The 27,336-nt window shown below is 52.8% G+C and overlaps 3 protein-coding genes across 3 annotated transcripts in view; 1 reads left to right on the top strand and 2 right to left on the bottom strand.

The window, feature by feature from the left end:
- The window catches only part of RFX2 (regulatory factor X2), a 47,546-nt gene extending 35,921 nt beyond the window's left edge, over nucleotides 1-11,625 (top strand). The window contains 7 exon segments of the mRNA XM_087705901.1: nucleotides 956-1,107; nucleotides 4,294-4,391; nucleotides 5,996-6,145; nucleotides 7,284-7,492; nucleotides 8,119-8,272; nucleotides 10,931-10,973; nucleotides 11,084-11,625. Coding sequence (XP_087562027.1) covers nucleotides 956-1,107; nucleotides 4,294-4,391; nucleotides 5,996-6,145; nucleotides 7,284-7,492; nucleotides 8,119-8,272; nucleotides 10,931-10,973; nucleotides 11,084-11,181 — 904 coding nt within the window. The 3' untranslated portion in view covers nucleotides 11,182-11,625.
- A 2,607-nt stretch (nucleotides 11,626-14,232) lies between these two features.
- On the bottom strand, nucleotides 14,233-18,639 carry PRR22 (proline rich 22). Its single transcript, XM_014066660.2, has 3 exons — nucleotides 18,510-18,639; nucleotides 17,311-17,367; nucleotides 14,233-15,392 (listed from the first exon to the last, which is right to left on the bottom strand). The coding sequence occupies exons 1-3, from the start codon at nucleotides 18,637-18,639 to the stop codon at nucleotides 14,233-14,235; spliced, it is 1,347 nt and encodes a 448-aa protein (XP_013922135.2).
- A 5,531-nt stretch (nucleotides 18,640-24,170) lies between these two features.
- ACER1 (alkaline ceramidase 1) overlaps nucleotides 24,171-27,336 on the bottom strand; it is a 31,414-nt gene continuing 28,248 nt past the window's right edge. The window contains exons 5-7 of the mRNA XM_087705885.1: nucleotides 26,274-26,411; nucleotides 25,824-25,961; nucleotides 24,171-24,339 (exon numbers count right to left, since the gene is read on the bottom strand). Of these exons, the coding sequence (XP_087562011.1) occupies nucleotides 24,171-24,339; nucleotides 25,824-25,961; nucleotides 26,274-26,411 (445 nt within the window). The remainder of the gene's footprint in view (nucleotides 24,340-25,823; nucleotides 25,962-26,273; nucleotides 26,412-27,336) is intronic.

Genomic DNA, 27,336 nt, shown 5'->3' with positions numbered 1-27,336 from the left:
CTGCAGTCGTAAAGTTGGTCACATGGCTTCCCCCTGGACTTTGCGTGCCAGAAGGTCACAAAAGGGGAATCTCTTGACCCCAGGATACTGTGACCGTCATAAATACAAGTCAATTGCCAAGCCTCTACGTTTTATTTTATTTTTATTTTATTTTTATTTTATTTTATTTATTTTTTATTTATTTTATTTTTATTTGTTTTATTTTTATTTTATTGTATTTTATTGTATTTATTTTATTGTATTTTATTGTATTTTTTGTTTTATTTTATTTTTATTTTATTTATTTTTTTATTTTATTTTATTTTTATTTGTTTTATTTTTATTTTATTGTATTTTATTGTATTTATTTTATTGTATTTTATTGTATTTTTTGTTTTATTTTATTTTTATTTTATTTATTTATTTATTTTATTTTATTTTTATTTGTTTTATTTTTATTTTATTGTATTTTATTGTATTTTATTGTATTTATTTTATTGTATTTTATTGTATTTTTTATTTTATTTTATTTTTTATTTTATTGTATTTTTTATTTTATTTATTTTACTTTGATGATTTTATTGTATTTTTATTATTACATTTGTTTTAAAATTTTATTTTGCCACCTACTCACACACGGCGGCTCAAGGCAGCTTACAGGGCATCAAAACCACAACATAAAAGAAATAAAAATAATAAAAAAGTGGAAACAATCACGTTGACCACCTGACAACGGAGATGCTGCAACGGCCATATGTGTGAAAAACGCTGATCAGTCACTTAATTTTCAGCGCCGTTGTCACTTCAAACGGGCGCTGAGCGAGCGGTCGTAAGGCGAGGTCCGCCTGTAATTTCAACTCTGCCCTGGGAGTGCTGGGCCCGAGTGCAGAGACTGAGTCCTTGGACGGGTGTTTAGGAGGACGGGCGGCCTGGATCCTTTTACCGAAAGCCTCTCCCGCCTCCCCTTCTCCCGCAGTGAAGAGTCCTACGAAGCCATCCTCCCCAGACACCAGCTGATCGCCCTCTGCAAACACGAGCCCATCCTGGCCTGGATGCGGAGCTGCGACCACCTATTGTACCAAACCCTGGTGGAGGTTCTCATCCCGGACGTCCTCCGGCCTGTTCCCGGTGCGTAAAAGGGTCCCGGGGTGGGTGGGAAGGGGTGGATTCCAGCTTTGCCTGTTCTTGAATCTGGCTGGTGCTGCAACTAACAAGGATTTGGATGCTGGCTTAGCTCAGACACACAGAGGTCCCGCTCAGTTTTCCTGCAGTGCCTTTCCTTGACTCCAAAGTCCAGCATGGCAGACTTGTAGCTCTCCCCGAGGATTGGGTGAAAGTCTTCCAGTCTGTGCCTATGGAGGTTCTCCGTCATCCCGGTCACGGTTGTCCCTAAGGTGCTTTTTCAGGAGGCCACTGGACTTTCTGGTTTTTCTTTGAAGACGTTTCGCTCCCCATCCGAGAAGCTTCTTCAGCTCTAACTGGGTTGGTGGTGGAATTGAAGGACTGCTTGGAGACAAAGCTGGCCATTTGCATCCTTTTGGAGGGTCATTGAGGCCACCTGGAGGTTTATCTGTGTCTTCAGGGTCACCCGAGTGGGGCAAATGGGGGTGGAGCCTTCTTGGAACTGCTGAAAGGGCGGTGTTGTAGACTGGAGGTAGATGATTGAATTTGAATTTGAATTTAATAACATTTATATGCCGCCCAATCCCGTAGGACTCCGGGCGGCTTACAATACAGAATAAAATCAAAACAAAAATATAAGAAAAAGAAAAGATAGATTTAAAAACAACACACCATACGCTCAGTTCTAGATGGGGCTGGACCATATTTTGGGGTCAACAGCCCCAGGCCTGCCAGAACAGCCAGATTTTAGTGGCTTTTCGGAAGGCCGAGAGAGTGGGAAGGGTCCGGATCTCTGCGGGGAGATCGTTCCACAGGGCTGGAGCAGCTACAGAGAAAGCCCTCCCCCGAGTGGTCGTCAACCGGCATTGCCCGGTCGACGGTACCCGGAGGAGGCCCAGCCTGTGAGATCTTATGGGTCGTTGGGAGGTATGTGGCAGGAGGCGGTCCCGCAGATAGCCAGGTCCCAAGCCATGTAGGGCTTTAAAGGTCATGACCAGCACCTTGAAGCGCGTCCGGAGACCGATGGGAAGCCAGTGCAGCTCGCGGAGGATAGGTGTAACATAGGTGTACCTAGGTACACCCGATATCGCTCGCGCGGCCACATTCTGGACCAAGTGTAGTCTCCAAACACTCTTCAAGGGCAGCCCCATGCAAAGCGCATTGCAGTAATCAAGCTTAGAGGTGACGAGAGCATGAGTGACCATTTGAAGTGCCTCCCGGTCCAGGTAGGGCCGCAACTGGTGCACCAGGCGAACCTGGGCAAAAGCCCCCCCTGGTCACAGCTGACAGATGATGTTCTAGTGTCAGCTGCGAGTCCAGGAGGACACCCAAGTTGCGGACCCTCTCTGAGGGATGCAGAGTTTCACCCCCCCCAGGCTGAGAGGTGGAATATCTGGGCCGTCCTTGGGGGACAACATCAATAGCCACTCGGTCTTGTCTGGATTGAGTGCCAGCTTGTTTACTCCCATCCAGACCCTGACAGCCTCCAGTCACTGGCACATCACTTCTACCGCTTCACTGAGTTGGCACGGGGCAGACAGATACAACTGGGTATCGTCCGCGTATTTGATCCTGTGCCGGCGAATGATCTCACCCAGCGGCTTCATGTAGATGTTAAATAGGAAAGGGGACAGGACCGAGCCCTGAGGCACCCCATACTTTAGGGGCCTAGGGGTCGACCTCTGTCCTCCAACCAACACCGACTGCGACCTACCCGAGAGGTAAGAGGAGAACCACCGTAGAACGGTGCCTCCCACTCCCACCTCCCCCAGTCGTCGCAGAAGGATACCATGGTCGATGGTATTGAAGGCCGCTGAGAGGTCAAGAAGCACCAGGATAGAGGAATGTCCCCTATCCCTGGCCCACCAGAGATCATCGGTCAGCGCGACCAAAGCAGTTTCGGTGGAGTAACCAGGCCTGAAACCCGACTGAAAGGGATCTAGATAATCTGCTTCATCCAAGGTCCGTCGGAGCTGAAAGGCCACCATGTTGTATCCCTCCCCCTCTGTTAAGAGAATGTGGACCCAGATGGCTTCTTTGACCCATCTTCTTTCAAGCCAGCAGTATCTCTGTCCAAAATGTCTGTCCTCAAAAGAGTGGCCTTCTTCGTCTCTTCAATGCAGGTGGACTTCTGAATCTTGTCCTGATGGCTTTCTTCTCCTAGGGTGCGCCATGTGTTGGTGAAGTGGCTGTTTTGTTTCCCCAATGTGCACATGACTCCCTGCATTGTGCTGCATAAACCACGTTGCTCAGTTTGTGCCTGGGTGTTTTATGGACAAGCTTGTTCCTTTGTGTACTCTTGGGCTAGAAGTGTGCACTTATGTTGCGTTGATTGAAGATTTATTATTTATTTATTTATTAAGTAGACTTATATACCGCTTCATGGGGCTTTCAGCCCTCTCTAAGCGGTTTACAGAGTCAGCATATCGCCCCCACAGTCTGGGTCCTCATTTCACCCAGATGGATAGATGATAGATAGATAGATAGATAGATAGATAGATAGATAGATAGATAGATAGATAGATAGATAGATAGATGATAGATGATAGATAGATAGATAGATAGATATAGAGAGAGGGAGGGAGAGATAGATATAGATAGATATAGATAGAATGAATAGATAGATAGATGATAGATAGATAGATAGATAGATATAGATAGATAGATAGATAGATATAGAGAGAGGGAGAGATAGATATAGAGGGAGGGAGGGAGGGAGAGATAGATATAGATAGATAGATAGATAGATAGATAGATAGATAGATAGATAGATAGATAGCAATAGCAGTTAGACTTATATACCGCTTCATAGTGCTTTTACAGCCCTCTCTAAGCGGTTTGCAGAGTCAGCCTATTGCTCCCAACAATCTGGGTCCTCATTTTACCCACCTCGGAAGGATGGAAGGCTGAGTCAACCTTGAGCCGGTGAGATTTGAACAGCCGAACTGCAGAACTGCAGTCAGCCGAAGTGGCCTGCAGTGCTGCACCCTAACCACTGCGCTACCTCGGCTGCCTGCAAGGAGTATAAATCCTTGCCTTCCCCACCATCCAGTCAGAGCTGAAGAAGCTTCTCGGATGGGAAGCGAAACGTCTTTAAGGGAAAACCAGGGAGTCCAGTTGCCTTTGGGCCTTTCAGTCGGGGCTTCCAGCTCCCCGGCTCAGCTGAGGCCGCCCCGTTCTCTTCCCCCGCAGGAACCCTGACCCAAGCCATCCGCAACTTTGCCAAGAGCCTGGAGGGCTGGCTGATGAGCGCCATGAGCGAGTTCCCGCAGCCGGTGGTCCAGAGCAAGGTAAGCGAACAGAGAGAAAGGCAGAGCCCCTCCCCGGCCCTCGGGGTGGGCTTGTGCGAAGCGCTGCGATCTCCCCACCCCCCACACCCGGAACAAAATTCCAACCCCCAAGCCTTCTGTTTGCTGGAACCCCCTTCTTCCCTTGGCGCTTCAAAGGCCAACCCTAAAGCTTGGCCGGGCCCATGGCTGCGCCGCCCCCCCTCCCTTGGATGCCCTGTGGCCGGTCCCGGATTTCATCCTATCAGTTCAGGCTCTCTGTCCACCTCCTGCCTCTCTTATGCCCCTTTCTCCGCTCTTTGCTGGGGTTGTGCAATGCAGTCAAAAAAGTCAAGATGGTGGCATGGATCGCGCCCGTTCTGACCGAGGCTTCCCAAGAGCACGAAGCCGACTCCTCGTCCCGATGAAACCCCTTTTTGTTTAGTTTCAAGGGAATTCCTCTCCAGCAAAGTCCCAGCCAACCGTCTCTCACGAGATTTCCCCACTAGAGACCTTGATCAGGCTTGGAGAGCTGCCAGGCCGATATCTTCCAAACGCCACGCTCTAGCAGCAATTCCTTGGCAAGGAGCCAGGAGCAGATCTTCACCCCGTTGAATTGAACTAATTGTCTCCTGCAAACTCCCCTCCTCTTCTGGCTCCTTTTAACACTCTAGAGTAAGACAAGTAACATCCTCATCTTTTAAGGGCAGTGAAGTAAAACATCAGAGCCTCAACTTTTGCTTGTGCATTTATGTATTAAATTTATTCGCCACCCATTTTTGACCCCAGGGCAACTCTGGCTGGCTTGCAATATTACAAAGATAAAACTGTACAAAACCCACGGGCACCGTGAATAAAACACTCTAGGAATCCAAATACTCGGCCCTAACTCCAAGACGGGGAGGGAGCGAGTAGGATAAGGAAGGGGGAGAGAAGAGATATACTATTAATCTGATCAACCATCCCGTATTTAATATGCACTACCCGTTTCTGTAACAACTCGTTTATCCAATCGGCAACACCCAAAGTTGAAAATTTATATATATAAAAACGGTTGTCTCTGTGTGTTTGTGTGCGTGTGTGTTCCAGCATAACTCTGGAACGCCTCGAGCAATTTCAACCAAACTTTGTACACTCTCTGGAGAAAAATATTATAGGGGTGAGACACCCCTAAAATCCCTCGGTGTGTGTGTTCTGTTAAGATGCAGCCTGTTGTGCCTTTAAACAGCTTCTACTGTACTGCAGTAAAATGGCTTCTAGTGTACAGTACTGTACTGGTAACCGTACTCCACCAGGGGCCTCCCTCTGGTAAGGGCGGAAAATCAAACATTAGAAATTACGTTTGGTCCGGACATTTTCCCCCTATAAATAAATACCTGGGCTACTCTAGTTTCATATAAATAAACTTTTCCAATTCCAATTCCATATGTTTCTTATTCCATCTCAGGCACACACAAACATTTCTTTTGAATTGGAATGTTAATTTGAAATACCCTGGCAGGTTTACGAGAAATTCCTGGGGGAGGCTTTGTGGGAGAGGATCCCTTGTTGTTTGAAAAGGGTCCCCGTGGGCCCCTCCCTGCCCCCGGCTTCCTACCTGGGGAGCCTCACGCGCTCTCTTCCCCCAGGTGAGCGTGGTGAGTGCCTTTGCCCAGACCCTGCGCAGGTACACCTCCCTCAACCACCTGGCCCAGGCTGCCCGGGCCGTCCTCCAGAACACCTCCCAGATCAACCAGATGCTCAGCGACCTCAACCGGGTGGACTTCGCCAATGTCCAGGTCAGTTCAGGTCTCGGGGTCTCCCGGAGGGAGGCGGAGCAGGGAGGGGTGCTGCGGACAAACTGCTGGATGGGACTCGTAGTTCTGTAGGATGCCGCCCAAAAGCCATACGTGAGAGTTTGTGTTTGCCACCAATATTTAGAATTTTGAAATTAAAGTCGGGGTTCATGGTGCTCTCTGAGCTTGGTGGTTTCCTTGCAGACGTTTCGTGGCCCAACTAGGCAACATCATCAGTGGTGGTGAAGGTGGGGTGGGCTCCCTTCTTTAGGTGCAGAAGCTTACCAAGGAGAAAATCAACACTCCCCGTTAATGCTGGTAAGTGATGTTACCACGTTGGGTAGTGCAAGGAGACCACCGAGCTCAGACATCACCAAGGGCCCCACCAAAAGAGAAACCCAGATAAGCAGGGATTAACACCAGAAAAACCATCAAGCAGAAAACAATGTCCCATCAACGCTGGCAAGGCAAGCTGCTATATATAAAGAAGAGAGCAAACCCCTCTGCCTTCTAGCACTGATGATGCTACCCAGTTGGGTCATGAAAAGTCTGGAGGAAAACCATCAAGTTCAGAGAGCACCCAGGACCCCCCAGTCCTCCTCTTCCCTTTCTCCCCCTCCTCCATCTCCTCCTCCTTCTTTCCCCCTTCTCTTCCTCCTTTCCTCCGCCTCCTCTCCTTTCTCCTTTTCCACAAACACCTACTCCCTTCTAGCACTGATGGTGCTACCCAGTTGGGTCATGAAAATTCTGGAAGGAACCCACAAAGCTCACAGATCACGCAGGATCCCACCCTCCTCCTTCTCTTTCTTCCCTTCCTCCCCCTCCTCCGTCTCCTCCTCCCCTCCTACTTCTCTTCCTCCTTTCTTCCTCCTCCAAACCCCTTCCCTTCTAGCCCTGATGATGTTACTTAATTGGGTCATGAGATGTCTGCAAGAAAACCATCAAACTCAGAGAGCACCAAAGACCCCACTGTTCTCCTCCTCCTCCTCCTCCTCCTCTTCCTCCTCCTCCCTTCTAGCCTTGATGGTGTTACTTAATTGGGTCAAGAAAACCTCCCAGCCCCAAGGACACCCCTCCCCCTCCCCCATGTCAGCCCTGAGCCTCAACCTTTCTCTTCCCCCCCCCCCCTCCCCCTGGGCAGGAGCAAGCCTCCTGGGTCTGCCAGTGCGAGGAGGGCCTGGTGCAGAAACTGGAGCAGGACTTCAAGGCGACGCTGCAGCAGCAGAGCTCCCTGGACCAGTGGGCGCGCTGGCTGGACGAGGTGGTCACGCAGGTGCTGAAGCCCCACGAGGGCGCGGCCAGCTTCCCCCGGGCGGCCCGGCAGTTCCTGCTGAAGTGGTCCTTCTACAGGTAAGGAGCCCTCTGCCTCCTTCCCCCCCCCAACTCCTCCTCTTCCTCCTCCAGAGCCTCGGCCCGAGTGTGGGGAGAAACTGACCGGGGCTGAGGTCTGATCTGCTAGCTTTCTCATTGGAGAGGAATCTCTGACCTGGAAGGGCATGTCGTCATCACATACCACACACACACGCTAATGCACTACTTGTAGTGATGGTGTTACTACCTAGCTGGGTCATGAAACATCTGCAAGAAAGCCACCCAGCTCAGAGAGCACCAAGGACCCCCACAGTCTTCCTCTCTTCCTCCTCTGCTACTCCTCCTCCTCCTTTCCTTCTATTTCTCCTTCTAGCATTGATGATGTTCCCTAGTTGGGTTATGAAACATCTGCAAGAAAACCACCCAGCTCAGAGAGCACCAAGGAACTCTCCATTCGACCCTACCCTACTATTCCCTTCTATCAGCGCACACACACACACACACACACAAACAGACACTCTGCTTTGCCAAGAGTCCTTCCCAGGGCAGGAAAAGGGCCATTCTGAAAGGCAGGAAGGGTCTCCCGCTCCTCCTCCTCCCCCCACCCACCCAGGTCTCAGGCTCAGCCGCCAGACGTCCCTTTTCTTTCTCTCCCCCCCCCCCAGCTCCATGGTGATCCGTGACCTCACCTTGCGCAGCGCCGCCAGTTTCGGCTCCTTCCACCTGATCCGCCTCCTGTACGACGAGTACATGTTCTACCTGGTGGAGCACCGGGTGGCCGAAGCCACGGGGGAAACGCCCATCGCCGTGATGGGAGAGGTGAGCTTCACCCTCTGCCCTGCAGGGAACACGCCGAATGGTGGCCGGGTGTATAACAGAACAACAGGCTCGAAAGGGACCCCGGAGAAACGTTCCCCTCTTAATTTTTTTTCAGTGTGAGCGGGAAAGTATAGTGTTTGAACGGCACATTTTCATGCCTGAGCAGCTGATTTTTTTTCACAGATGTTCACCTAAGACAATAACAAAATCAGTATTATTTTAAACTCAAAGTTATGTTTATTCAAGGGGCCCGCTTAATTAAAAGTGTTATATAATATCAGTGTCACTTAACAACGCTCCTGCTTAGCAACCAAAATGTTGACTCAAGAAACTCTGTCATTTGAAGCCCGCAAGTCTTAAAGCTGTCAAGTTACAAGGCCCTCGCACCCCTAACCCTTTAGAAAACAGAAACCCCAGGGGTGTTCAAACTTGATAGCTTTAAGACTTGTGGACTTCAACTCCCAGAATTCCTCCTCCAGTCATGTTGCTCTTTCGCCTCGGCGCCCCTCTGGCTACCTCCGTCCGGACCTGGCAGCTGCGGCGACGTCATCAGGCGGGATCTGCTCCATCTTCGGTTTTTCCACCGGGGGCAGGACCGCTGCTGAAGATGCCGACGAGCCCCCGCCGCCACCAGAATAACTGCTGCCGTCTCCTCCTCCTCCAACAGCACCACCACATTTGTCGCCCGGTGCTGCAGCTGAGGTGAAGCCGCCAAAGCTCCCGCTGGCGCCCCCGCCTGTGGCAGCGGCGCCTCCCCCTCCACTCGGAGCACCTGAGCTGGGCACCACGTTATCCCTGCTGCCGCCTCCTCCTCCACCGTGCTTTTGAGAAGCTATGAGGCCTTTTTTTCCTGCTCCCGCCCCCTCTGCCGCCTTCCTACTGGCTCCCTCGATGGCACCGCCATCGGGTTTCTCCTCACCACCTCACCTTTGACAGCGCTCCAGCGCCCTTTTCCCCTCCCTCGGTCGGTCTGCACCTGCCATCCAGCTCTCGCCCCGCAGAGGGGGAAAAGGCACTGTGGCTCCTCAAAAGCACGGCAGAGGAGGAGGGGGCGGGGTAACGCGGGGCCCAACTCAGGTGCTCTGAGTGGAGGGGGAGGCGCCACTGCTGCGGGCGGGGCCGCCAGTGGGAGCTTTGGTGGCTTCACCTCAGCTGCAGCGCGGGGCGGCAAATCCGGCAGTGCTGTTGGAGGAGGAGGAGCCGGGAGCAATTATTCTGGTGGCGGTGGGGGCTTTGGGGCTTCATTTCAGCCACAGCGCTGGCCACAAGCGGCTAGGATTGGCCACCCACAAAGGACCTCCCCGGTCTTGCTTTGCTGAACACAGGGCGACTGTCAGTAGTTTGAGCGCCGCAGCCGGTGCCTAGGAGGTCCTAGGAGACCGGCCATGCCACGTAAGCTCCTGCCGCTGTGTCATGTCCCGTCCCCCCCGTGCGCCCATGCTAACCCTAACCAGGACAAAAAATCCGAGGCCCCTCAGCTTCCGGAGCCTGTGACATTAGAAATCACTGTGCGGCAATTGAAAACTGCTGCGCGGTGTTTTCTTGCCACATGCGCGGCCGCGCAGCCGCGCACCTTAGAGGGAACATTGCCCTGGAGGTCTTCTAGTGCAGCCCCTTGCTCGAGCAGGAGACCCTGGACTGTTCTGGACAACGAGCTCTCCAGTCTCTTCTTAAAGACCTCCAGTGTTGGAGCACCCACAACCTCTGGAGGCAAGCAGGGGGAGCCACCTTCTCTTTCCTGTCATTGGGTGGGGGGGGGGTGTTGGGAGAGGCCCTTGGAAGACAAGTAATTGTGGCCAGTGAGGCAGGGGGACGCGGGTCCCCTGCTTGGGGGGGGGGAGTCTCTATGCCACGGGAAAATGCACCGCAGGACGAGAGTTAAACTAACATCAAAGAAAAGGTGGCGCAGTGGTTACAATACAGCATTGCAGACTGATTCTGCTGAGTGGTTCGATCCTGACCGGCTCAAGGTTGACTCAGCCTTCCGTCCTTCCTTCCGAGGTCAGTAAAATGAGGACCCAGATTTTGGGGGGCAAGAGGCTGACTCTGTAAACCGCTTAGAGAGGGCTGTAAAGCAGTATGAAGCGGTATATAAGTCTAAGTGTGAAGAGAGGGAGGGAAGAAAAGGGGAGGGAGGCAGGCAGGAAGAAGGGAGGCGGGGAGGGGAAGGAAGGAAGGAAGGAAGGAAGGAAGGAAGGAAGGAAGGAAGGAAGGAAGGAAGGGGTACGGTGGTCAGAATGCAGTATTGCAGGTTAACTCTGCATTCCGCTGCCAGCAGTTCGATCCTGACCGGCTCAATTTGACTCGGCCCCTGTAATGAGGAGCCAGATTGTTGGGGGGACAAAATGCTGATTGTGTAACCTGCTTAGAGGGGGCTGCAGAAGCCGTTGTGAAGTGGTATATAAGTCTAAATGATGGGGCTACTGAAGAACGGGTGCAAAAGGAGGGACCGAATGAAATGCGAACGGCAAAAAATGACCATCTATTTTGCACATTTATTTTAAATAATGAAATTAAATGGTTGAATTGTCCTGGGGAGACCCTCCAGAGATCCCCTCCCTTTGGCTTCTTGGCTAACCGGTTCTCTCCCCCCACCCTCACCCCTCCCCGGTCTTGGGAAACATCCGCCCTGAACATCCGCCGTCTTCTCTCTTCCAGTTCAGCGACCTGGCCTCCCTGTCCCCGGCTGTGCTCGAGAAAGGTACAGACCCCCTGCCTTTCCTCCACGGGGAGGCATCGCCCAGCCCGTTGGGGTGTTTAGCCACCCCCGCCCCGGGCTAAGGCTGGGCCCATCTTTCTCCTTTCCCGCAGACGCCTTCGGCAACCTGGGCCTCGAAGCCGGCGCCCGGGTGAAGCCCCGGGTGAAGCGCGAGCACAGTGACCCTGGGCCATCCTTGCAGGAGATCTAGGCTGACCGGGCAGGCCGCGTACCCGCCCCCTCTACTCCAACTCCGCCGAGAGTGCCAAAGCTTTCCGAACGACGCCCTGCGAGGACTCCCGGCCCTCCCGGACGACGGCGTGCCTCTACGTTCCTCCTCCTCCTCCGCCTTCTCGTGCTTACGAGTCTTCGCCAAAGACGGGCCGGTGTCCGGCAAGACAGAGAAGGCCCTCGACCGTTGGCCAGTCCTTCTCTTTGCAAGGATAACCCCCCCAAGCCGGCCCACCCCCCCGTCCTCCCTCCTGCTCTTATGCTTTGCCTTAACTGACTCCACTCCCCCAATGGGGAGCAACCTGCCGAGGTGCCACTGTGACCCTGGGGCGCTGATCGATTCTGCACCTGGCGAGGGAAGGGGAAGGGCGGCCTTCTGGCGTCCACTCCGACTCTTGCTCAATAAACGGACACTTGTGGCCAACCGCCAGCATCCCTCGCTGTGCTTCCATTCCCCTTCGCCTGTCGCCTCGCTCGACTAAGCGCACCGCCTCTTGGCCCCTCGGGACCCACCGACGCAGGTGGGATATCCTGGGAGAGCTTTTTTCAACCCAAGCCGCTTGAAGAGGGCTGGATTTTCACCTCCTAAAATCCCCCCCCCCCAAGCCAGATTGAGAAATGCCGGTAGTCCTCAACTTGCGATGGTTTCCTTTCGCGACAGTTCAAAATTACCCAATGACCATTGGGAAAAAAGGGACTCTCGAGACCTTTTTTCCCCCGGCCTTCTGACCATTGCGGCATTCCCCACCATCAGGGGATCCAGCTTGAGACGCTTGAGGCTGTCCCCGATTCCTATTTATGACGGTCCCAATGTCCCAGATCATACCCATACCCTCTTCCAACCTTCTGCCAATCACAGTCAACGGGAAAGGGCCAGGTTCACTTAACAACCGACCAACTTCAGTGATCCACTTAACAATGGCAGCAGGATGGGCACCGAAACTCGCTGAACAAGTGTCTCGAAATTTTGGGCCTGGCTGTGGTCGTTAAGTCGAGGACTACCGGTGCTCCCAGGGCAAACAGTGACTCTGTTGGCAGAATGGCAGCAAACTTCCCAGAATTCCCCAGGTTGTCGAGTCAGGATCTTCCTGCAGGTTTCCCCACAATCCTCAGCAAGCTGGAAAGGCCAACCCCAGCATGCCACGGTTACCTCTAGGCGCCCAGCGGCCCCTGTGGGAACTGCCGACCCTGTTTATAGGTTGAGCTTCTCTTTGGCAAACTGCACACGGCTTTCAATTGCGGGGCTGCAAGTTACAGCCGAAACCGGGGACCCCAAAGTGACGTGCTGCGCTAGGAATGCAGCAGTGGTGGGTTCCGGATCCCGTTGCAAAAGGGTACGGTTGCAACGGGGCCCAGCGTCCTCCACATGAACGTGCGCAGCGCCCGCACGCTACCTTCCAGTGACGCTTCCGCGATGCTCCAGCTGGTCAGCGGAGCGTCGCGCAGGTGCTATAGGAGGTGCTCTAAGAGCTTAAAGACAGGTAAGGATTACAGGCGGGAGGGTGGGGCCTCCAGAGCACCATACCGGAACGGTAACCGGTGCTCCGGGCAGTCACCGGTACCCCCGTATACCGGGGCATACCGCCTACAACCCACTACTGGAGTGCAGCAACAAAGCGGCGTGCCAAATATTGCTGTCGTTTATCGTTTAGGTGCGTTTATTTGTTCATTTGTTTGTTTTCATAATTGAGATAATAATTTAAAAGATTTAAGCAGCCCAGAGAACCAGTGGTGAGAATGGAGTATTGCAGGCTAACTCACTGCCAACTGCCAGCAGTTCGATCCTGACTGGCTCAAGCTTGACTCAGCCTTCCATCCTTCGGAGGTCGGTAAAAGGAGGACCCAGATAGTTAGGGGCGAGAGGCTGACTCTATAAACCGCTTAGAGAGGACTGGGGAAGCCCTGTGAAGCGGTATATAAGTCTAAGTGCTAAGTGGGAAGGAAAGGAAGGAAGGGAGGGAAGGAAGGAAGGGAGGGAAGGAAAGGGAGAAGGGAAGGAAGGACGGACGGGGGAGAGAGGGAAGGGAAGAAAAAAAGGAAAGGAAAGAAGGGAAGGAAGGAAGGGGCGAGGGACTGACTATAAACCGCTTAGAGAGGGCTGTGAAGCAGTATATAAGTCTAAGAGCTAAATGGGAAGGAAGGAAGGAAGGAGAGGGCAAGAGGCTGACTCTGCAAACTGCTTAGAGAGGGCTGTAGAGCACTGTGAAGCGGTATATATGTCTGAGCGCTACTGCTATTGGCATGGGTGGCATATCAAATGAAAGAGAAAAAGAAAGGAAAGAAAGAAAGAAATTTTTGGGGGGGAATGAATGAATGTGTCCGGGTTCCAAGTAATAAATCCATTGCAAGCAAGACCCCGAGGCACTTCAGTTCCTCAAAGTTTACCTTTAATGGAAGCATCCTATTGGCACATCTCTGGTGAAAACCGACATATCTGGAAACTCCTCGTTCAAAGTCAACGCTTGAGTGAATCAATGGATGAATGAAACCTCTACGATATCCCTGGGTGGCTCACATCAGCCACACGGGAAATTAAACACGCCGAGAATATTCAAACCATCATGCACGGCGCTGCTATTGCACTCCCACGCTGAATGCCCCCCCCCACCAGGGTGGGGTCTCCCTCCCTCCCTCCCCGGCACATCCAGTCAAGCTCCACCTGTGGCGTTAGCGGATTAAAGGCCGTTGAGAGTCCTTGAAACTTCCCTTGAGTGATAAAATGCCCCATTTCCCAGATGGGCCCGTGGGAGCTTCCACTTGGATCCCTCTACCAACCCGGGGGGGTTGGACTAGATGTCCTCGGGGAAGCGGGGAGGGGTCCCTACCACTCCAGGATCCCAGGGCAACTACAATTCCCATGAGTCACCCAGGTTCCCGTGAAACTGAATCCGACCAACAGAAAAGAGAGTCACACATATCGCGGGGGCCGCCACGTTTCAGGATACATGTTTTTTTTTTTAATGCGCCAGATTTATCCGAATCCAATTCTCTGCCATCAAAGATACGTCCAGGTTGCCCTCTCCTGCCCGTCTCAGAGGGCCAGCAGGGTGGTGTTTCCCTCTAGAGTCTCCCTGTTGCCCCCCTGCATGGATGCCCGTTCGGGTTTCCTGGCTCTGTTGCCGGGGCCCAGGTTCCTCCTCTTCTCCTCCAGGCCCGCGGGAGACCGGAGGAGTCTCGGGAGAGGCGGCGGGGAGCCCAGCCTGCTCTCCCAGGGGGGGCCCTCCCCGAAGGAGTTCACATCGTAGAGATAATCCAGACTGGTCACGGCGCTGAGGATCTCCGGCACGCTGTAGTCGAAGGAGAGCAGCTCGTCCGGCAGGTTGAGGGACCGGATGTCGCTGGACGAGTCCTCGCCGGAGAAGCAACCCTCTCGCATGGCAGCCTCCCCCGGAAGGGCGGCCTGGCCCCCAGCGCCCATCTCGTCCAGGGGGGCCTCAATGTCCGAATGGATGGGCGAGCAGTCAAAGAGCTTCATGGCATCTTCCAGGGGTACCTGGTCCAGCAGCTGGAAGGCCCCGCCTGGCTCCTCCAGCAAGGGGGTCTCCCGGGGCAGAATCCCCTCCAGGTTGACGCAAGGCTCCAGCTGTTCCATGCCCCCGCAGGCGACCGCCTCTTCAGGGTGGGCGATGGGGCTCAGGAGCGGCTCCCCCATCCCCAGGGGGACCTCGCTGACCTTGAAGTCGACTTCCTCCGCCGGGAAACCCTTGAAGACTGGGTAGGCCAAGCCGGCCCTGGGGTCGAGAGGCTGGTAGGGGCCCACCTGGCTGTGATGCTGCTGCTGCTGCTGCTGCTGCTCTTTGAGACTCGAACTCGGGACCACCGCCAAGAGTTTGTGCTCTTCCACGGGCATCAGGCTCTCGCCCGGCAGATGGGGCACCTCCACAAATGGGGGGCCGTGGGCCAGGTTGGCCACGAAGCCGACGTGGTCAGTCAGCTTGGCGGGGGACCCCTCGGGTTTGAAGAAGGGCATGGCAAATGGGGGGTGGCCAGCCACGGGCTGGTAGGCTGGGGCGTAGGGCAGCGGCTGGACCGAGCCCTTGAGGTACTTCTGGCTGTCCAGGAGGTAGGAGTTTTGGGGGTTGGGCCCACCGGACAGTTTGTAGACCGAGGGCTGGACGAAGTTGGCCGTGGCCCACTCGATGCGGTAGATGCGGGGGTCGAAGAAGCAGCCGCAGGGGGCCATGTGGAAGCCTGCAACGAGAGGCAAAACGTCACGAACCGCCAGAGGAGCTCCGTCCAAGGAGGGCCCAGCCCCAGAACCCCTCCAGGCCTCAGCCCAATTTCCGAGGGGGGGGCTGGGAATCATCCAACATGGCTTCCCTCGGGGCAGAGATGCCCTGAAGTCTGGGGAAGGCCTTGCCTGGCCAAAGCATGGTACAGAGGCCCACATGTGGGGCACAGAAAGGCTTTATGTGCAAGGAACCATTCCCACATGCTGCATTGGGTTGGCACAGAAGAGGGTCAGATGCAGAGATAGAGAGGGAGGGAGATGAGAGAGAGTGGGAAAGATGGAGGATAGATGAGATAGATAGATAGATAGATGATAGATAGATAGATAGATAGATAGATAGATAGATAGATAGATAGATAGATAGATAGACAGACAGACAGATGATAGATAAGATAAGATAGATAGATGAGATAGGGAGATGAGAGAGTGGGAAAGATGGAGGTTAGATGATTGATGAGATTGATTGATTGATTGATTGATTATTGAGATAGATGAGAGAGAGAGAGAGAGAGAGAGATGATAAGGAGGGAAATGAGAAATTGGGAAAGATGGATGGAAGATGGATAGATAGAAAGTAGATCTGGATGAATTGATGGATGGATGATAGGGAGGGAGGGAGATGAGAGAGGGAAAGATGGATGGATAGATAGATGAGAGAGAGAGAGATAGAAAGAAAGAAAATAGGAAAGGAGGGAGATGATAAAGAAAGATTAGAGACAGTGGGAAAGATGGTGGAGGATGGATAGATAGTAGATATAGATAGATGATGGATGGATGGATAGACAGACACATGATGGAGGGATGGATAAATGAGAGAGATGATGGAGGGATGGAGAGCTAGATGATAGGGAGGGAGGGAGAGAGAGATGATAGAGAAATATTAGAGACTGGGAAAGATTGATGGAGGATGGATGGATGGATGATAGGGAGGGAGGGAGATGAGAGAGGGAAAGATGGATGGATAGATAGATAGATAGATGATAGATAGATAGACAGACAGACAGACAGATAGATAAGACAGGATAAGATAGGATAGAATAGATGATAGATAGATAGATAGATAGATAGATAGATAGATAGATAGATAGATAGATAGATAGATAGATAGATAGATATGATAAGGAAAGAGATTACAGATGGAAAGATAGATAGAAGATAGATATAGATGGATAGATCATAGGGAGGGAGGGAGGGAGATAAGAGTGAGAAAGATGGAGGAGGGATGGATAGATAGATGAGAGGGAGGGAGGGAGAGCTAATTGCAACATGAACCATCCATCTTGCACATTAGAGGAATATTGATGGACATCAAAATGTCCAATCCTGATGTTGTCCCCTGGACTGGGAGGGGGGGCAGGTCTGCCCCCATAAGGGGGAGTGTGATTCCCACCATCCCCCCACCCATCCTCAGGACCCCTAGGAGATGCCTGTCCAACTCCACCCCACCCCGTTTCCTTCCAAGAACCTTTTTTTTAAAAAAATGAGTTTAATTTCCTTTTCCTTCCACCCGCTTCCACATCTGGGTTTTACAATAATAACTATTGTTTGTTCTCCCCCCTTTTTTTAAAAAAAGCTTTGTGCACCCATTGATCACATCTGCTTTTACTTGCTCTTCACACCCACCTCCACAAACAGTTCGGCTGAGGGTTAGAGTTGAAACAAGCCCATGATCATAATTTTTATGTCCCTGCTCCGCAAGGACCCTAAAATATTGCCCCGAGGGATTGCATCTGCGGTGGATGAAAACTCTTTGGAGATGGGACGTTTCACCACAATGGCGGTCAAAACAAAAGGGACAAGCCAGCATCCTTGCGTTGTTGTTGCCCAAATGCCTCTCTGCCACAATGGCTACTTTCTACGCACCACGACAAAATTTACCTGCTGGGGGCGCTGCGCAAAGATCTTGACTGGGCGGGTGGTACAAACTGGGAGTCCCTGTAACGACAACACAAGACGACTCAGCCCCTTTCCAGGGTTCTTTGATTAAGCCAGGATTGGTGGCTTCTCCTGGTTTACCACTGTTTAAACTCTGGAATTTTCCATTTTAAGCCGTGTAGGTTTCGGCTGCAAGCTTGTAGGGGGTGGCGAATCCGGGCTTAGCTTGACCACGCCTTGAGAAGTTCATTTTTAACCCGCTGGCCTCCTGTTTGGGCTGGAAAACAGCTTAATGTAGGTTTGGGTTGTAAGTGAAGGTTGCAGCTGCTCTTCCAAATCGCTCGCCCTGCTTTCCACAGTGGGACAATTGGGAAGAAACATGGAAGAGAAGGCTGCATCCACTAAAGGTTTTCTCAACCCTGCAGAAGTTTGCAAGAAGTTTTTGCTCTCCTTCCAAGACTGAATTTTGGGGTGGTGGTGGTAGGAAACCAGCTACATCCTGGGCAAAGGGGCATCTTAAACCCCCCCCTTCCCACATCCCATCAGGAAATTTCAATTGGGGTCAAATTTGAGAGCGAGGGGTCTGGATGGATTCTCTCTCTTTCTTTTTTGTGGCAGAAATGGTGCAAATCAACCACCCTTGGCCCAGCCGAGAATTTCGCCTCTCCGGGGATCCCTCAGCGGGTCCAAGCAGTGAAAGAGGGGGGGTTGCACCCCTGCCCCTTCAACGGGGCAGGAAAGCAAGGATGCCCCATGAAGAATGAACCCAGGAGCAGGGGGTCAAGCCATAAAACAGATTAATTCCTTTCCCTGGGCAGCAGCTGAGGGCTCCCTGGGGACGTCAGCCAGGTCTGGGTGGGTCCAGGGAGTTGCAACGGGGCACTGTGCCCTCCTAGATGAGGGTCCAAGCCAGGGAAGGCATAGAGCCATGATGGTGAGCCCATGGCACGGGTGACAGAGGTGGCACGCAGTGTCCTCTCTGTGGGCACCGATACCAGCAGTTCTTCTGGTTTCTGGCGTGCGCTTGTGTCCTGGCCACATGGTCTTTGGGTTTCCAGAGACCAGCTGGCCGGGGGATGCGCATGAGTGCGCGTGTGTTCCGGTTTGGGTATTCGGTGCCGAAAAAGGCTCTCCATCCCTGGCACAGACGAGCCCTCCCCAGGGCTGCCACTCTGGCTATGGGTCGAGTGACGGATGCCTACCTACAGAGGCAAGGTTTTCGGGCAGGACAAACGCCGGGAAACCTCGGTTGTGTTGCTGCCCGTCTGCTCGCTCTAAGGGTCGAGAGGCGTAGGTCTCGTGCTGGGGGTAGAAGACTTTGGGCTGCTGCATGCTCCTTCTGGGGGCTGAAGGACCGTCTTCCCACCTGGACCCCCGTGGAGGGAGGGGCGTGGCTTCCTGGAGTCCGTTGCCATGGGCACCCTTCTTCTGTTTGCGTGGTTACTCAGGAACGGGTTCCAGGCGGGTCCTTTAAGGTTCTGCATCCCTTGACCCTTGCGGGACAGGTGGGTGGGTGGGTGGACGGGCAGCGGGGTGGGTGGGGGAGAGAGAGAGAAAGGGTGGGCAAGAGAGGTAAGTGAAAGAAGAACCAAGGTGGGGCCAAGGGTCCGCTTCTGGTCAGAAGGTCCAGGGCACACATTGTCCTCCTTTGGATGTTCCAAGAGTCACCTTTGTGGAAGGAAAGAATCATGTGGGCACCAAGAGGCCTCGCCCCAAATCTGAGCTGTGCCCTCCCCCACAAAAAAAACCTTCAGGGGCAACTGAAAAAGGCAAGATGGCCGCCCCGGCGGTCTAATTGAAGCTCTGCCTTTTGCGTGGCGGTTACGATCGGTCCATGGCTGGCCCCCTCTGGGTCTCCCTGCTCTCTCCTTCCTCCCCCCCCCACCTCAAAACAACGTCTCCACGCCCATTTGGGTCCTTGCTTGTCACGGGGAGCGGGCAGAGTATCCATGGGGCCATGGTTTATCTGGGTCTTGTTTTGCAACGCTTTGCCCTTCCAATCAGCGGCATCTTTGTGGGGGGCCCTTTGTGCTCTCTGGGCTTCGGGGTTTGGCAGACGTTAATTACCCAACTAGGCAACATCATCAGTGTTAGTAGGGGGGTGTGGGGGTTTGCTCTCTGTTTATGTGCTGGTGGCTTGCCTTGTCCGCGTTGGCGGAGGAATGTTTGTTTTTGCCTCCTTGATTAGGATATTGCTTGGTTATTTGTCTTGTATTAACACCCGTTTATCTGGATTTCTCTTTCTGTGAATTCCTTGAGCTTGGTGGTTTTCTTGCAAATGTTTCATGATGACCCAACTAGGTAACATCATCAGCGGTGATGGAGAGTGTGCGCTTTGCTCTCTGTTTATATACTGTGGCTTCTCCTGTCCGTCTTGGCGGGGGGGAGCCAGTTTTTCTCTTGATGGTCCCTTGATTCGGGCGCTGCTCGATCGTTTCTCTGGTGTTAATAATCCCTGTTTATCTGAGCTTCTTTTTCTATGGAATTTTTGGTGCTCTCTGAGCTTGGTGGTTTTGTTGCAGGCGTTTCATTACTCAGCTAGGTAATATCACCATGGCTGTAGCTAAGGATGTTGCTATAGCAATATAGCAATAGCAGTAGACTTATATACCGCTTCATAGGCCTTTCAGGCCTCTCTAAGCAGTTTACAGAGAGTCAGCATATTGCCCCCAACAATCTGGGTCCTCATTTTACCCACCTCGGAAGGATGGAAGGCTGAGTCAACCCTGAGCCGGTGAGATTTGAACCGCTGACCTGCTGATCTAGCAGTAGCCTGCAGTGCTGCATTTAACCACTGCGCCACCTTGGCTAAGGACCTCACAGCTCAACTCTGAACTACAAATATTTCCCTCTTATCTGTTGTGTCTCTAAAATGCTTTTGTGTGTTTGTGTGAATGTGTGTGTAAGCCATCCAAAGTTGTTTGCAAGTTGGGTGTTCACTGCGCTGTGTGAAGCTATAGATAGTTGGCTTACCGCCCTTCGCTCAGTGACCAAAGTTATAACAGCACTGCAAAAAGAGTGACTTACGACCATTTTTCACACTTATGATTGTTGCGGCATCTCACAATCACATGCTCAAAATTCAGGCCCTTGGCAAAAGACTCATATTTACGACAGTCACGGTGTCCCACGGTCACACGATCCCCTTTTGCGACCTTCCGTGGGGAAGCCAGATTCACTTAACAACTGTTCCAGGTATCTCCTTCATTTTAAGGAGGGGGGGGGGGGCGCCTGTCAAATTCCAAAGTGTGCTTTTGTTGTTGTTGCGGCCATTATTGCTTCTCAGCTTGCCAAGGAACTCGGAGGGAGGGAAAAGGGAGATGGAATTGCAGGCTCCAGATATCAAGAAGACAGCCGTGGGAACCAAGGTCCCTTGGGCAGGTGTCTGCCAGAGCCAAAGGCTTTTTCTCATAACAATATAATGAGACTCAATTGGACAATGTGACCTGGTCTAATAGGGGGAGGCAGAATCTCTACTTTAATTCTGTGGGCTTCCGCAGGAATTAGCCAGATCTGGTTTTGCCCTCATCTGGGCCGAAAATGATGTACTCAGGAAAGTTTTGCATTAAGAGATTGGATCGGCTCAGCCGTGTTTGCTTCGGTTGGTTCATGAATCAGTTCCTCCTTTCCTTCCTTCCTTCCTTCCTTCCTTCCTTCCTTCCTTCCTTCCTTCCTTCATTCATTCATTCATTCATTCATTCATTCATTTCTTCTCCTCCCTCCTTCTTTCCCTCCTTCCTTTCATTTTCCTTCCTTACTCCCTCTTTTCTCTCTCACTTTTTCCTCCCTCCCTTTCCTCTCTCTCTTTCCTTCCTTCCTCCCTTCCTTCCTCTTTCCTCTCTCACTTTTTCCTCCCTCTCTTTCCTCTCTTTTTCCTTCCTTCCTCCCTCCCTTCCTCTTTCCTCTCTCACTTTTTCCTTCTTTTTTTCCTCCCTCCCTCCCTCCCTTCTTCCCTGCCATTTGCCTGAAACTGTACAGTGTTTCTTTCTTGCACCAAGGGGGTTGGACTAGAAGGCCTCCAAGGTCCCTTCCAATCCTATTGTTCTCTGTTCCACTCTCCATTACTCTATTCCCTCCCTTCCTCCCAAGACAGTGGTGGGTTTCCAAACAATTTCGAACCTACTCTGTGGGTGTGGCCTCCTTTGTGGGAGTGGCTTGCCGGCCATGTGACCTGGTGGGAGTGGCTTGCCGGCCATGTGTTTTCTTTCTCTCTCTCTGTCTCTCACTCTCTCTCTCTTTCCTTCCTTTTGTCTCTCTGTCCCTTTTTCCTTTTTTCTTTCATCTCTTTCTCACTCTTTCTTTCTTTCTCTTTCTCTCTCTGTGTGAGTCTGTCTGTGTGCGTGTGTGTGTGTCAGTGGTGGGTTTCAAAAATTTTTGGAACCTCTTCTGTAGGTGTGGCCTGCTTTCCAGGTAACCTCTTCTAACCGGTTTGGTAGATTTGACGAACCGGTTCTACCGAATAGGTGCGAACTGGTAGGAACCCACCTCTGTCCCAAGACAATTCAAATCAGTTGCATCCAAGGTAAAATAGATGTTCCGTTTGGAACATTTTCATTGCGTGAAAAAGAGTTTTGGAGACACGTGGAATACGGAGCCCATCGCTGTCATTTGGCCGCAAAAAAATAAAAGGCGAATGTAATTCTGGGCAGCTTCAACAAAACGAAATTTTCTGAGAAAAAAAGAGAAATCCGTTCCTTTTTATTGTGCATTCGTCAGATTCCCTCCGCCCGGAATACGGTACATTTTGAGTCGCGTTAAGAAGGACCAAAGAAACCCATCCAGGAAGGACCAGGAGGCCAGGCGGGCAATTGGAAACAACCTTTTGGGCAACAGGGCCCACTTCCACCGAGAGGGGTTTTTCCGTGGACCAGAGGGAGACGTCGTGGGCCATATCGGATCCAGCCCACAGGCCTTGGGTTTGACACCCTTGATATAGGGCCCTGATGGCACACCTTTTTTTGGCTCGCGTGCCAAAAGCAGGGGGGGCGAGCGCAGGGGGGGGAGTCGGGCGCGGGCCTGCCACACCCATAATGCTTTGCGCACAACCCCTCCTGAAGGCCCCTGAAGGCTCCGGAGGGCTAAAACCATCCCTACGAGCAAACCGGAAATCCGTTCCTCAAAAGGCCGGAATCATCTGGCCAGGGTGCACCTGCGCGCTGGCCAGCTTACAGGGCAATGCCTCGCGTGCCCTGACCAATGGCTCCGTGTGCAATGCGTGCTATAGGTTCGCCATCACGAGTATCTGGTCTCCTGCTTGAGTTCTTATCCCTTTAAACCAGTGTTTCTCAACCTTGGTAACTTGAAGATGTCCGGACTTCAACTCCTAGAATTCCCCAGCCAGCGAATGCTGGCTGGGGAATTCTGGGAGTTGAAGTCCAGACATCTTCAAGTTGCCAAGGTTGAGAACACTGCTGTAAACTGAACGGCCTCATCAAAAAAACTTCCCTGTTTGAAGTGGGTTCCAGCCTGTTTTTCTCACCGGGCTGCCACGGCACTTAAAAAAACAAACAAAAGAATCAATAAACAGATTTGTAAAGCTCTAGAAACAAAGTTATAACTAGTAGCCAGCAGGAGTTGGTTAGAAACATGTCGGGTCAAACCAATCTCATTTCATCCTTAGACAAAGTGACCAAATGAGCAGAACAGCGAAATGGAGATAGTAAGACTTAAGACTTCAGAAGGCATTCGACAAAATAAACCACACCCTACTTCTAGGAAAATGCGGGAAAGACAGCGTCGCCGCCAGATGGATTTCTACCTGGCTGACACACCGTACTTAAGGAAAGACTGGAGGGTCAACCTGTCTGAAATACTACGGGGTCTCCTGCTTGAGCAAGAGGTTGGGCTAGAAGACCTCCGAGGTCCCTTCCAGCTCTATCCTGATTAAGGATGAATTAACAGAGGGATAGAACCAAGATCCCAGTGTTAGTATCATTTTTTAATGCCTTGGTAAGGCCACACTGGGAATACGGCATCCAGTTTTGGTGACCACAATATAAAAAATGTTGGGACCCTTAGAACGAGTGCGGAGAAGAGCAACCAGAAGGATGAGGGGGCTGGAGGCTCAAACATACGATGGACGGTTGCAGGAACTGGGCCTGGCTAGTCTAGGGAAGAGAAGGACCAGGGGAGACAGGAGAGCATCTTCCAATACTCGAAGGGCTGCAACAGAGAGGAGTTAGGGGGTCAAGCTATTTTCCAAAGCACCCAAAGGCCAGTCAAGGAACAATGGATGGAAAGTGACCAAGGAGAGTTTCAGCCTAGAAATAAAGAGGGACTTTCTGACAATTAACCAGCGGAATGACTTGCCACCAGAAATTGTGGGTGCTTCATCAGTGGAGGCTTTCCAGAAGAGACTGGGCAGCCATTTGTCTGAAACAGGATATCCCGCTTGAGCAGGGGGCTGGACTAGAAGACCTCCAAGGCCCCCTCCAACCCTGTTATCCTATGTTCGAATCTGAAGGTACCAAAATGCTCTTAAACGCGTTTCTGGAGAGAGCAAAGAAGCTTCTCGGATGAGAAGCAAAGAAAAAACCAGAAAGTCCAGCTGCCTCTTGAGAAAAAAGGGCCTTCGGGACGGGCGTCGCCTGGAGGACGGAGAATCTCCAGAGACATTTTTGGGGAAGAAAAACTGAGTTTCTGGTGAATTTCCGGTCTTTGGTTTGCCTTCTTCCTTTTGGATGAGTGGGTGCGCAAGCGATCGAGGGCAGGGGGTGGGGCGGCCTGCAGACGGTCCCTGCCACCGCCTTCCCGGGCTCCCCGAGGCCCCCATAAATAGCTGCCAGGTCCAGTCCTGGAGGACCCAATTGCGGGGGGGGGGGATATATGGCAGCTTGCGCATGGCTGACCCGCCGGCCGGGCCGCTAGCACCACTTGAGGGGCTTCTGGATCTTGACGTAGGGCAGCGCAAAGGGGAGGTTGCTGCTGGGCCAGTACTCCATGGAGGGCTCGCTGGCTGGCAGGTCGTGGTAGATGTCGAAGAAGAGGATGAGGGTGATGCAATGCAGGAGGGCCATGTTGATTAAGATGTGCCTGTGGAGGGAAGCAGAGCAGCCTCAGTCACTTCCGCTTCATCCCCTTCACCCTCTGGGTTCACCCGGAGGTGATCTAGGGCAACTCATAACCATATCTCTCTCCCACCCTCCTTCCCTCTCTCCCTCTTTCTCTCTCTCTCTCCTTCCCTCCTCCTTTCCTTTCTCCATCTTTCTCTTCCTTTCTCCCTCCTTCCCTCTCTCCCTCCCTCCTGCCTCCTCTCCCACCCTCTTTCCCTCTCTCATTCCCTCTCTTCTCCTTCCCTCTCCCCCTTCCCTTCCTCCTTCCTTCTCTCCCCTCCCTCCTTCCCCCTCTCCCTCTTTCTCTCCCTCTTTCCTTCTCTCCCTTTCTCTCTCTCCCTCCCTTCCTCCTTACCTCTCCCTCCCTTCTTCCCCCTCTCCCTCTCCCTCCCTCCTTCCTTTCTCCCTCCTTTCCTTTCTCCATCTTTCTCTTCCTTTCTCCCTCCTTCCCCCTCTCCCTCCCTCCTGCCACCTCTCCCACCCTCTTTCCCTCTCTCCCACCCTCCTTCTCTCTCTCACTCTTCCTCTCTTCTTCCCCTCTCCCCCTCTCTCCCTTCCTCCTTCCTTCTCTCCCTGCCTCCTTCCCCCTCTCCCTCTTTCTCTCCCTCTTTCCTTCTCTCCCTTTCTCTCTCTCCCTCCCTTCCTCCTTACCTCTCCCTCCCTTCTTCCCCCTCTCCCTCTCCCTCCCTCCTTCCCCCTATCCCTCTTTCTCTCTCCTTCCCTCCTTCCCTCGCCCTTTCTCCCTCCTTTCCTTTCTCCATCTTTCTCTTCCTTTCTCCCTCCTTCCCCTCTCCATCCCTCCTGCCACCTCTCCCACCCTCTTTCCCTCTCTCTCACCCTCCTTCCCTCTCTCACTCTTTCTCTCTCTCTCTTCTTCCTTCCCTCTCCCCCTCTCTCCCTTCCTCCTTCCTTCTCTTCCTCCCTCCTTCCCCCTCTCCCTCTTTCTCTCCCTCCTTCCTTCTCTCCCTTTCTCCCTCCCTCCCTTCCTCCTTACCTCTCCCTCCCTTCTTCCCCCTCTCCCTCCCTCCCTCCCCCTATCCCTCTTTCTCTCTCCCTCCCTCCTTCCCTCTCTTCCTCTTTTCCTTTCTCCACCTTTCTCTTCCTTTCTCCCTCCTTCCCTCTCCCTCCCTCCTTCCTCCTCTCCCACCCTCTTTCTCTCCCTCTCTTCTTCCTTCCCTCTCCCCCTCTCTCCCTTCCTCCTTCCTTCTTTCCCTCCTTCCTTCCCCCTCTCCCTCTTTCTCTTCCTCTTTCTCTCCCTCCTTCCTTCTCTCTTTCTCTCTCTCCCCCTCCCTTCCTCCTTACCTTTCCCCCTCTCTCCCTCTCTCCTTTCCTCTCTCCCTCTTTCTCTCTCCCTCCCTCCTTCCCTCCTCCTCTCTCCCAACCTCCCCCTCTCCCTCCATCTCCTCCTCTCCCTTCCCCCCTCTCTCCCCTCCATCTCCCCCACCCTCCCTCCCTCCCTCTTACCAGAAACTGTGGAGGTAGCAAAAGTTGAGCCTTTGGCAGAAGCCGCAGAAGAATTTGTCCACCAGCCAGCAGCTGATGGCGATGACCCACCAGAAGGTCATAGTCAAGGCGGCACGCCTAACGGCCGGGCTGTTCAACCTGCGGAAGGGCTCGAGGGTTAGCGGCCCTTCGGCTGGCCGGCCGGCAGATCAAGGCCACCCATCCTGTGTCCCAGCCGGAGTCCCTGCTCTGGGCTGCCCTGCAAATAGGGACCCCCCCCCCACACCCCCACCCTGGGTCTCGCTCGGCTAAGCGGCAGCTGGGCTCAGGCTTCCCGACAGAATACAGGGAGTCCTTGATTTACGACCGTTCGTTTTATTGGCCAAAATGACAACGGCCCCAAGAAAAAGCGACCCAGGGCCCAAATCTCAGCTGCCCGCCCTCTTCCCTTCTGGGGGGATCCCCGCTTACCTGCGCACTTCCACAAAGGCCAGGTAGAGCAGGTGGAAAGCCACACAGTTGAGGACGTAGGCGTTGAGGGCCGGCTTGACGAAGGACATCAGGGTGCTGGTCACTGTCACCGTGGCCACAAAGGTGAGGAACTGCTCCCTAAGGGAGGGACGGCCACGTTCAGGCCTTTGACCCTGGAGGCGGTTCCTCCTCCTCCTCCTCCTTTCCCCTTCTCCTTTTCCCTCTCTTCCTCTTCCTCCTCCTCCTCTCCTCCCCCCTCAACCTTCTTTCTTTCTTTCTCCTCGTCCCCGTCCGCCCCTTCTCCTCTTCCTCATTTCCTTATTCCTCCTATTCCTCCGCCTTCTCCCCATCTCTCTTCCCCCTTCTCCCTCTCCTCTCCTCCCTCATTTCCTTCTTCCTCTTCCCTCTCCTTGCCTCTGCCCAACCTTTTCTTTCTTCTTCTTTCTTTCTTTCTTTCTTTCTTTTTCCTCTCCCTCCCTCTCCTCTTCCTCATTCCCTTCCTCCTCCTCCTTTCCTCCCCATCTCTCTCCCCTCCTCCTCCACTTTCCTTTTCCTCCTCTCCTTCCTTCCTTCCTTCCTCCTCCTTTTCCTCCTCCTTCCCCTTGTCCCTCTCCTCCTCTTCCTCATTTCCTTCCTCCTCCTCTTCCTCCTCTCCTCCCCCTCAACCTTCTTTCTTTCTTTCTCCTCCCCCTCCCTCTCCTCCTCTTCCTCCTTTCCTCCTTCCTCCTTTCCTCCCCATCTCTCTCCCCCTCCCCTTCCTCCTCTTTCCTTTGCCTCTTCTCCTCCTCCTCCCTTCCTCCTCCTTTTCCTCCTCCTCTCCTCCTTCCCCTTCTCCCTCCTCCTCTTTTCCTCCTCCTCTGCTTCCTCCTTTCCTCTTCTGTCCTTCTTCCTCTCTCCTCTCCCTTCTCCGCCCCCCCCCACAGCAAGATCCACCGGACACCATCCCCAAAAGTTGCCAATTCCAATAAAACACCGGTTGAATGACTCCCTCTTGGCTTTGGAGGACAAGTGGGGGGGGGGCAATACGCGGCCCCTGTGGCTTGTCTGATGCACCTGAGGTTGT

The sequence above is a fragment of the Thamnophis sirtalis genome, unplaced genomic scaffold, assembly GCF_051295495.1.
Source record: "Thamnophis sirtalis isolate CommonGarterSnake01/CBP01778 unplaced genomic scaffold, rThaSir2_p1.2 scaffold_1, whole genome shotgun sequence".
Classification (NCBI taxonomy): Eukaryota; Metazoa; Chordata; class Lepidosauria; order Squamata; family Natricidae; genus Thamnophis; species Thamnophis sirtalis.
This window is presented reverse-complemented; position numbering and strand designations above follow the sequence as displayed.

Bases quoted from the DNA above. Each gene is read 5' to 3' on its own strand.
- PRR22 (XM_014066660.2), bottom strand. From the start codon at position 18,639: ATGCAGCAGCCCAAAGTCTTCTACCCCCAGCACGAGACCTACGCCTCT. The intron at 17,368-18,509 runs GTAGGCATCCGT...TTGTCGTTACAG, and splicing joins CGAAAACCTTGCCTCTGTAG to GGACTCCCAGTTTGTACCAC. The intron at 15,393-17,310 runs GTAAATTTTGTC...CTCTCGTTGCAG, and splicing joins TTGCGCAGCGCCCCCAGCAG to GCTTCCACATGGCCCCCTGC.